We start from the raw sequence: 10074 nt of genomic DNA on the forward strand, positions 1-10074 counted from the left end.
GTACGTGCGTGGAGCGATGGGAACGGCTCCACCACTCCCCCCCTACTTATATGGTTCCCAAAAGTGGGCACTGAAAGCAGGTTTTGCTCCCCCGGATCTCCCCTCTGTGCTTTTGCCAGTTTGGGGGTGTCAGGGTGAGTACAGGTGAGGTGTAAATCTGGGAGGGGTTCACCCCCCGCCCCAGCATCCAGGATCTTTGCTCTGACAGCACCGCGTTGCCGAGCTCTGCTGCGTGGCCGCATCCCTGCCATCATTCAGCTCCAGAGTTAACACTCTGTCCTCTGCTGCCAGCTTCCACCTGGAGCTGCCTGCAGGGCAGGGGCTGGCTGCCCCCAGCCCTCCCAGCCCGGGCACCCTGCCCACCCCCTCCCCACCGCCCAGGCAGCCTCTGACCTTAAACACCCCCCCACCGAGACCATAATGACTGTGGCCTGGATCGGCGGGATATATATAGGTCCCACTTCCTTGGGAAGGGGATGTGGACCTGGGAAACCCCCGGCTGCTGCTGGGGAGAGGAAGGGCAGGGCTGAGTCAGCTCTCCTCGAGGAATCCTGTTTGTCAGCAAACAAGGCCCCAAAGCCCACAAAGGGCTCCCTGGCCCCATCCTGCCCCCCCCCACGCCCCCCCCCGTGTCCCCAGTGAGCGATAGGGGCAAGCGATAGGGGCTCAGCCCCGCACTGCCTGAGCCGCAGACCCCACTCAGGCCCATCATGGGGCTGCAGGCAGTGGCAAAGCCCCCTCCTCAACCCCCCGTGTGCCCCCGGGGAACCGCCTGTGTGCAGCAGCAGCAGGACAGGGGCTCGGGCAGCTGGAGGGGGGAGAAGGAAATAGCTTGCGGTGCGCTGCCTCGCCAAGCAAAGTGCTCGCAGGAAGCAGCCTCAAGTGTGTTTGCTTTTAGCAGCTGCTTCAGCTCCTTCCCATGCATTTTGGGGTTGGGGGGGTGGTGGTCCAGCCCTGCACCCTCACTCGCAGCACAGGGCTGCGGGTGGAATGCCCCAGGCAGCAGGAAGGCCGGATCCATCTTGCCGCCCTCCTGCCGTGGCCGTGAACTCCAGGGCGCATCAACAGGAAAAGGGCAGGGGCAGCGCATACCCTGACCCCAGCACCGGCCCCATGCCTTGGTCACAGCCAGACCTTGCCCTGCAGCCCCCAGCCCCCCCGAGGGGGCTCCCTGCAGATCTGAGCCTCGCTCCTTAGACCAGTCCCAGGTCAGTGCTGGGGCAGCTGGAGCACCCCAGGGCCGGGACACCACCTCCCCCGGCTTTCCTGCAGGGGAAGGGAGCGGGACAGCCCCCAGCTTGCTGCCAAGGGGCAGGGGGCCAGGCAGAGCAGCTGAAATGCCCCCCCCCCCAGCACAGGCAGAAGTCACAGATACACAGCTGCAATGAGCATGGAGCCATCCCTGTCCCCATCCCCACATCCCTTCTGCTCTGGGAGCCAGGGTCCCCCTTCCACACCCCACAGAACGTGCCCTGCATCAGCACAGACATCCAGGCTGGGACACCCCCACCCCAAGATGCATCCCCCTACTCCCCACCTCCCCCCCCAGTCAGTTCCCACCATTGCAAAGTGCTACACATCTGTGTTTATTAATAATATTAAATATACAAGCCATTTTCTATTCTTTTCTTTAAATAGACTTCTTTAAATGACTTTGTATAAAATATTTCACTGTATAAAAAAAAAAAAAAAAAGAAAAAAGAGAGGCAAAATGAGCCCATCCCGGTCCGACCACAGGCTGTCTCCCCCCTCGCCTCCCCCTCCGTGCAAAGTGTTGCCAAGTTGGAGGCTTACACCAGCGGGCACCCGGCCTGGGCACCCTGCTGCGGGGCTTCTCTCCTGACTTATACTGGTCTCTCACCCCAGGAAACATCTCCTTTTGGCCGTCATAAATACACATAGAAAAATTAATAGTAATGCTTTAAAAAGTGTGGTTTGTTCCAATTTTCTTCCACTGTATAAAAATAATGCTTCAAATCCAAAGAGCAGCACGGCCACGCTCAGTGCGGGGCCTGGGGAACGCTGCAGGGGGGCAGGATGAAGCCCAGGGGCCAGGACAGCTTGTGCAGGTGCACCCCAAGGTGCTGCCGGTGCACCCCAAGGCAGTGCCAGGGGGGCCGCTCCAGCTCCCACCCACACAAAAGCAGCCCCTGCAGCGCTGCCTTCCCCTGCTCCAAAGCACAGTTGCAAAAATCCAGTCTGGAGCGAGGCCAGCTCGCGGCAATAACCTTCCGGGGAGGCAGGAGTCCTCTTCCCCCTGCCCCCCCCCCCAAAAAAAAAAAAAAAATTCTGTCGGATAAAGGCATTTATCCGCCACATTAAAATAAAACCCTAATGCACAAAGCGGTGCCAGGCAGCTCCCAAGGCCAGCTCAGGTGCGTAGGACGTGCCACAGCGGCAGCAGGACGGGGATGGCACCAAGCGTCGCCCCCCTGCCTGGGGGCATTAAATATTCACAGTGTGAGGGTTTTCCCCTTGCAGTTCAGGGCATGCAGTCTGTGCAGGCACGGGGAGGCAGAGGGGTGGGGGGGTCCCGGCCATGGCTCCTCGGCAGCTGGGGTGCAGGAGGGGTGCGCAGGGTGCCGTCCAGCTCCTGCTGTGCCAGGGTGGGAGAGGAGCAATGGGCAGCGGCGAATCCTGGTTGGATCCGGGGAGCTGCTCCTCTCCGAGCTTCAGGCAGTGCAGCCCAAATCCGACACCGTCCCTGTCCCGCAGCCAGCGCCACGCTCCGTGCACTGCAGCCCTGCCTCTGCCGCCGGCCCCGCAGAGCCCCTTGGTGATGCTCCAGCGCCTTCCAGCCATGTGCTCCCAGGTGCTGGGGTTCCGCACGGGGTGCGTCCCCCTCACCCTTCCGTCTTTGCCCGTGGTTTTGCAGTCTTCTGCCATGGGGCTAGGGAGGGGGGGGTGTGAGCATCATCGCCGCCGGGGGGAGGCTGCAGCAGGGCCAGCGCGCACCGGCCCTTCTTCGCACAGCGAGGAGCATCCCCGTCCGTCCCCCGAGCAGCTTCACATCCCACCTGGGGCCCTGGGGAGAGCAGAAGTGTCAGTGGGACATGATGCTATGGAGGGGAGTAATATATTTTTTAAAATGGAAAAAAGTAACAAATGCATTTTTTAATATATTATTTAAACGTATATAATCCTAATAATGAATTAATAGGCTGCAAAACTGCACACCGGCAGCACCAGGGCACAGCCCTGCTCATCCGTGTGTCCCCACCCTGCTCAGCACTGTCAGCAGCTGAATAAAAAACAAAGTCAGTGCCTGCAGGGACAGGGAGGGGTCCAGCCCCTGCCCCTGGGCCCCCCCACTCACCTCACAGCTCCTGCATCTCCACCTCCGGGCACCCCCTCGCTCCCTGTAGCGGCCTGCAAAGAAAAATCCAGGAGGGGATTAGGGCAGGATGGCCCCAGCCAGGGTCCCCAGGGCGGGGGCCACAGCCAGAGTGTGTGTTGGGGGGCTCCCTGGAGCCCTCTACCAAGAGCTGTGATGGCACTGGGCGTCCCTGCACCCACCTCTGCTCTGGCTCCTCAGGGTCGCAGCCCCCCTCTTCCAGTGGCCTCTCCAGGACCTGCATGGAGGGAGAGGGAACGGGGGGGGGGTGAGCCCTGGGAATGGGGCTCCCCATGGGGGAGGCTCCCACCCCCTACACTCAGTAGAACAAAACCAGGAGACGGGGGTAGAAATCCCCCCAGTAACACCCCTCCACCCTGCTCCGCATCTCCCTGCCCCGTAATGGGGGGCACTGACAGGAAGGGGGTTCACACGGTCCCCACGTCAACCCATGCAGCACCCCACTGGAAATCCAAGAGATGAGAGGGGAAACGGAGGCAGGGATGGATGAGGATGCTCACAGCCAGGGATGGGCTCACCTTGGATTTATACTTGTAGAAGAGCAGCCCGCCCATGGCCAGCAAGACAGCCACAACGCTGGCCACCATGACGTATATCAGGAGCTCCCGGTGGCTCTCCCTGGCTTTCGGCTCCTTCCTATGTTGCTCTGCGCTCAGAACAAAGCTCGAGTCAAAGCTGGGTCCGGCCCCGCCGTCCTCGGGATCCCGCAGCCGACTCAGCCCCCAGCCCCGCGCCCTCGCGCTGTCCCCAAGGCTGCCCGGTGCCCGGCCCCGTGCCGACGGGGCCATCCTGGAGAAGCGGAGCTGCGTGACCGGCTCAGGGGTGTCCGTGGGACGGATCCTGGCCCCGCGGTGGCCCACAGAGACAGTGCTGGGGGACGCTGCTGGCATCTTGGTGCTCATCCTCTGGGGCGAGGAGGGCTGATCCGGGAGGACAGAGGCTCCGGTGCCCTCCTCCGCCATCCCTCGGGAGGGGATGGAGATGTCCTCAGCTGCCGGGTCAGCGGTGGTGGCCGGATCCAGGAGGGCTTCGGCGGTGCCGCCGGCTCCAGCCGTCTGCTGCATCCTGGGGGACACTGCTGATTCCGTGTCACTGAGCCCGATTCCTGGGACCTCGTCGGTCCCTGAGCTGCCCTCCAAGCTACTGGGGGACTGAGACAGGGCGCTGCTGCCTAACTCAGCGAGGGTGCCATGGAGGAAGCTGAAAGGGACCCGGGCACTAGCGGGTGCCATTTCTCTGCTGGCATGGGTGGCAGAAGATAGGGAGGGCTGGGTGGCAGAAGGGAGGGCAGGGGACAGGCAATTGCAGTCAGGATCTGTCCCCACACCTGAAAGAAGCAGAGAGAAGAGACGGCCGTGGGGTCACTAGCCTCCAAGAAGGGCAGGCAGCAGATCTGGGGCAGGGGAAGCTCCCCCAGCCCCCCGTGTTCCCATGCGAACCAAACAGCCCCAGGAAGGAGAGCGAAGGGGAGGCAGGAAGCAGGCAGGGCCAGACACGGCAGCAAGACAGAGGTGGCAGGAACCAGGCAGGATGAAGCAAGCCCCATCACCGGGTCCCCTGAGCTGACAGCAGCGGGTTATCCACAGCACAGCATCGCTGACAGGAGCTGGCCAGGTTCAACGTCCCCATGGTCCCCACGGTGCGGTGGCAAGGCACAGCCCAGCACAGATGACAGTGAGACATCTCCTCCACAGGCATGCAGACAACAGCGTGGGTGCTCGCACAAGCACAGACGGCAGCAGGGGCTCTTCCACCCCAGCGGGCAGCACTTGGCATGGTGGCTGAGCCTCACCCAGCCCAGAGGCATTTACTCCACAGGACCATTCCCAGGGGAAACTGAGGCACGGGGCAGCAACGGGGCTCAGCTGAGGTCATGCAGCATGCTGGCTCTTTCGCCAACCCAGACGCTCAGTCCTTGGAGATGAAGCCAAGCCTGATACCTCAAGCCGAGCTGATGGAGCTGCCTCCTGACACTCCTCAGTGCCTCTCTCTGGCCTTGTTTCCAGCTGCATTTCCCATCCCAGCAGGATGCGGCCCCCCCTCTGAAGCTTTTCCCGCCCCCAGAGGGTGGTTGGCCCTTCCCCAAACGCAGACACAGAGCTCACCAACACCACGGGGACGGGCACCAGCCGAGCAACACAGACAGACCCACAGACACGAGCTGCACCCACGTGTGCGCAGAAGGTGCACGCGCGGCTCTCAAGCTGTCCCATGCAGGCGAGCCCGCGCTGGGTTTGGCAGGCAGGGGCAGAGCCCCGGTGCCTTACCTGGCGAGGAGCTGGGCTGCCGGGGCCCCACGCACATGCTGCGGTACACCTGGCTGCAGTCCTTCTCGAAGGTCTCCTTGCTCTGCAGCAGCAGGTTGATGTCCTGGAAGAACTGCTTCACCAGCGCCAGCATCTCGTAGGGGGACGTGGTGAACTCCTCGAAGCACATCTCTGAGAGCTGGAGGAAGAGCTGGGCTCAGCACCGGCTCCCAGCATGTGCCCCGATCCTGCCCGGTGTCCCCATTGTGGGTACGGTGCTGCACCCGTCGCTGGGTCTGACCCGCTTAGGGGCTCCCCACAGCCACCCAGCTCCGCTCCACTTCCAGGGTGCGCCCACCCCACGGGCAAGCGCTCAGCCCCATACCCCTGTGGGTCTGGCAGCCACCAGGAAGGGCAGAGGACCCCATACCATGCGCTCCTTGTCATCCTCCTCCCTGATGCAGGGGTCCACGTTCTCATCAATGCTGTCATACATCCTGCGCACCATCTGCATCTTCTTGGCATTGGAAGAGTTCTCCTTGAACACCGTTCTGTTTAGGATCTTGCCCAGCAGAGGAAAGGCAGCTTTCACGTAGCAGACGGAGTCACTCTGGGAGGGCACGGACCCCCAGGAGGAGAGACTGGTTACTGCATGGGTACAGGGAGCACCATCGTCCCACCCCCCCTAGGGAAACTGAGGCACAGAGACACAAAATGCCTTCCTGTGCTCCCACAGTCTGCCTGAGCTGAGACTTCACAGCCTGACCAGAAGGGCTATGAAGTTCCCCACGAGGAGCCTGTCCTGCCTCCTGCAAAGGGGGACGATTGAGGGGACGTGGGGTCTGTGGGCAAAAGGGGTGCACCCCAATATGGACACCCCAAAGCACCCAGGGAGCCAACCCCAGTCCCCGTCCCCTTCCATCTCCCAGTACCTGGCGAGGAGCCACTCACCAGCTGCATCTTATTGATGAACTTGAAGGAGACCCTGCCCGGATGCTGCATCTGGGTGTCCGCCTGCAAGGACAGAGGGGGGTGTCAGCCCACAGCCACGCAGTGCAGCGGGAGGGGGCACGACCCAGCCCTGCCGCCTGAGTGTGCACAAGCCCCCCGGACCCACAGTGCTGGGGGCTCTGCTCCCCCACACACCGATCCCACGCCCTTCTTCTCCTCCAGACACTCCCCTAAGGTCAAGGCCAGATCTCTCCTCCCGCCAGGATGGCCCCGTACCAGGGACGTCCTGCCTCCCCCACCGTTCCCTCTCCATCCATCATTCTCCTCCTCCCCACCCCCCTCCCAGCCCAGCTCGTGCTGCAGCCAAGCTGCAAAAGAGCATCTGCCACCTCCTGCACCGGGGCACTTCACAGCACGCCAGGATGCGACCGTGACACCGAGATCACAGATCACCAGCCCTGCACAACACCGGGATCCTGCAGGCAGCGCTGCCGCCCAGACCTGAGCAGAGCCCCGTGCCACGAACATTTCCCAATGCAAAAGGAGGAAAACCCCCAAACAACCGCCCCAAAGGCAAGCCCTCCTCCAGGGCGTGCAGCCCGCCTCCGGGCCCGCATCCCAGGCTGGGAGGGTGCGGGCTGCCAGAAGAGCTGTGCCGTACTGGAAACAATTGCTCCATTATCCCACGGGGCTGCAGCGAGGGCCGGCTCTGCAAACGCCTTTGCACAGCCAGAGGAGGAGAGGATTGCGATTCCAGCAGGGAAACCATGGCTTTCATTCAAACCTGCACCAGCCCCTTTCTCCCCCCGCCACGCGCCCGTTTTTGATCCCGGTGGGCTGCAAAGCAAAGGCTTCCTGGGGGCACAGGGCTGCAGGAACAGCCTGGGCAGAGGAAGCCAAGCTTGCAAATACAACATCTGCCAGCTCCTGGCACCGCAGCTTGATGCTTAAAGAGGAAGAGGTAAAGCGAGCCCGGACATAGCGGTTACATGCTAAGAAGTGGCGGCTGAGCTCAGTGCAGGACTCAGTGGCACCGCCGCTGCCTCTTGCTCCCTGTTAGCTGCGAGGCCAGCAGCGCCACAACGGCAGAATTTAATCTGCGACAAACGCATCCGTACAAATCCCTGCGTGCCCCTGATTCCCGTGCCTCCCCTGAGCATCCGCGGGCAACCACGTAATTCCCACTCAAAGAGGTGAGCCAAGGGCCAGCACAGGATGCGGCCCCGGCAGCAGGGATGGGGCCAGGATTCATCTCCCCCGGGGGAGAGTGCGAGCACCCAGCACTGCCCATGCGCCACGCAGGGCAAAGGCACCCATCGCACCAGCCCGGCTGGCTCCATCGCCTGGCCAGCGGCCCCCCTCACTGCCTGCCACCCACCCACAGCCCCATTGCCAGCCCAGCTTCCAGGCAAGCAGCTGGACTCAGGAATGCAGCCAGATTCCTTGGCTTAACCCCTGCGCAGCCGCTGCAGCCCGGAAAACACCACAGCCCCAGTCCCCTCTGCCACTTCCCCACTGTCCCCTGCCTCGTGCTCTCTGTGGCAGATGCTGGTGCCCGTTGCCCCCTTCCAGCTCACGTTCCCAGCTGTTTCTCCCACTGGCACTTTTCTGCAGCCACGCTCACTCCAGGCATGACGGTGCATCCCTCCCAGCTCCCACTCATGTCGGCTGCCCACTGATGCTTGGCTCCTGGGTGCTGTCACTCTGCTCGTGGAGCTGCCAAAGAGCTCGCGGGGGCTGATTGGCACCCACCCGGCCCCAAGCAAGCCTCTGTCCTGCAGCAGGGCCCAGGAGGGCACTCACCAGCTCCTCCAGCTCGGCCAGGTGCTTCTCTGTGATGATCTGCTGGCAGTAGCTGTTCTGCTCCGTCTCATGGATGCTGCAGATGAGGAGGAGGAGGAGGGACGACAGCAGGGTGCAGCGGAGCAGGCACACCTGAGCACAGCAGAGCAACGGCTCAGAGCGGTGCTGGACCAATGAGCCCCCCGCCCTTCCCTGCCTCCTCCCCCAGAGGAGCCAATTTTGCAGTGTGTGACACACACAGACACACACAGACACACACGCAGACACACACCCCCCCGTCCTCCCACCCGTGCCCATGCCATCCTGTTATTTTCAGGCACCAGGTCAGAGGGGAATTTCCCAGTCGCCGGCAGGCACAGGGGCTGAATGGCCGAGGCACAAGCTCCCCCCCTCCCCATCCAGCCCCGTCCCCTGTCCCCACCGTGGCTCTCATGCCTCCGCCCCAGCTGCGGGCAGGGGTACTGAGCCACCCACCCCCAAAAATCCTCTCCCACCCTCCGGACTCCCCAGCCTCCACCGTCTGCACCCGCAGGGCTCTTTCCACGCGTCGGCTCTGGCATCACCCCAACCTCCCCCCCCCAGCTCCCTGCAAGCCGCGGGGAGGCCCGAGCACCCCGCTGGGCAGCGGGGCTCCCCCGGGGCTGAGTCCCCCACGACAGGGGCTGGGCAGAGCCCCCCCGTAGGGGACACGCGTGTCCCTCATCCCAGCACCGAGAGGGTGCCCGGGTGGCGGCCGGGGGGAATTTCCCTGGGAGCCAGCCCAGAAATCCTCCCGGCTTGTGAAACTGCGGATGCTGCCCGGGGCACCGGCGGGCCACGGCCACGGCTGGCTGGAGCCTCGCCCCGCCGGGACGGGGCTGAGGACCGGGACCGGGACCGGCGCTGGGACGGAGCCACCCCGCGCCGGGACCGGGACGGAGCCAGGCACCGAGCCGGGGTCCGAGCCTCCCGGGGACGGGGATGGAGCCACACCCCGCCGGGAACGGGCTGCAAGCGAGAACCGGGACGGGGCTGGAAGCGAAAGCAATCGGACACAGGGGGCCGGGACGGGGCCGGAGCCTCCCGGAGCCGGGGACGTGGCCGGATCCGAGGGTCTCCAAGGGGGGGCCCTCGCCACGTCCCCTCTGCGAGCCCCGGGTGGGGACGCGGGGGCCGGAATACGGCGGGGCGGGCGGGGGGCACCCGGGAGGACCCCGTGCCGGGGGGGGCGCACAGGTGGCAACGGGACCGGAGCTGGGAGTGGGGGGGGGGGGAGCGAAAAGAAGGGGGGGGGCGGCAAAGAGGGGAGGGGGTCTCCCGGAGCCCGGCGAGGAGCTTAAGGGGTGGGAGGGAGCTTAATGGGGGGGGGCGCGAGGGTACCTTGGCTCCGAGGCGGGGCATGGGGGCTGCCGTGGGGCCGGGGTGCCGCGGGCCGGGCGGTGCGGGCGAGGCGGCGAACGGGGCCGGGCTGAGCCGCCGCCGCCGCCGCGCTGCCCTTTATAGGGCCGCGGCAGCATGTGGTTTATGAGAAAGGGCTTGGCGGGCGGCCAGCCCCCGGCGCGGCGCGGCCCCGCTCGGCTCCGCTCGGCCCCGCTCGGCTCGGGCCGGGGGGCGCGGGGCGGCCCCGCCATCCCCTCCCCCCCCCCCCATTGGTATCCCCCTGCCCAGCTCCCCCTCCCCATCAACCCCCCCCCCGTCTGCCCCGTGCGGCTCGCGCACGCAGGCACATGCACGCGCACA

The 10074-nt window shown here is 64.4% G+C and overlaps 1 protein-coding gene across 2 annotated transcripts; it reads right to left on the reverse strand.

Annotated features, from left to right (window-relative positions):
- Positions 1–1570: 1570 nt before the first annotated feature.
- CSF1 (colony stimulating factor 1) lies at positions 1571–9869 on the reverse strand. 2 transcript variants are annotated; one of them, XM_038168396.2, is made up of 9 exons: positions 9715–9869; positions 8356–8487; positions 6553–6615; positions 6032–6211; positions 5623–5800; positions 3874–4001; positions 3517–3572; positions 3317–3369; positions 1571–3025 (listed from the first exon to the last, which is right to left on the reverse strand). In XM_038168396.2, exons 1-8 carry the CDS (start codon positions 9733–9735, stop codon positions 3318–3320), a joined length of 810 nt encoding a protein of 269 aa, XP_038024324.1. In that variant the 5' UTR covers positions 9736–9869; the 3' UTR covers positions 1571–3025; position 3317. The 2 variants fall into 2 exon arrangements, with proteins under 2 accessions (XP_038024324.1, XP_038024323.2); XM_038168395.2 differs by having other exon boundaries at positions 3874–4682.
- Between the last annotated feature and the right edge of the window lie 205 nt (positions 9870–10074).

The sequence above is a fragment of the Anas platyrhynchos genome, chromosome 27 (genome assembly GCF_047663525.1).
Source record: "Anas platyrhynchos isolate ZD024472 breed Pekin duck chromosome 27, IASCAAS_PekinDuck_T2T, whole genome shotgun sequence".
NCBI lineage: Eukaryota > Metazoa > Chordata > Aves > Anseriformes > Anatidae > Anas > Anas platyrhynchos.

What these genes read in the sequence shown, in the direction of transcription:
- CSF1 (XM_038168395.2), bottom strand. Translation starts at nt 9,735, where the DNA reads ATGCCCCGCCTCGGAGCCAAG. An exon ending in TGCCCCGCCTCGGAGCCAAG is followed by an intron (nt 8,488 to 9,714) that starts GTACCCTCGCGC and finishes TGCTGTGCTCAG; the next exon opens with GTGTGCCTGCTCCGCTGCAC. An exon ending in CCTGAGGAGCCAGAGCAGAG is followed by an intron (nt 3,370 to 3,516) that starts GTGGGTGCAGGG and finishes TTTTCTTTGCAG; the next exon opens with GCCGCTACAGGGAGCGAGGG.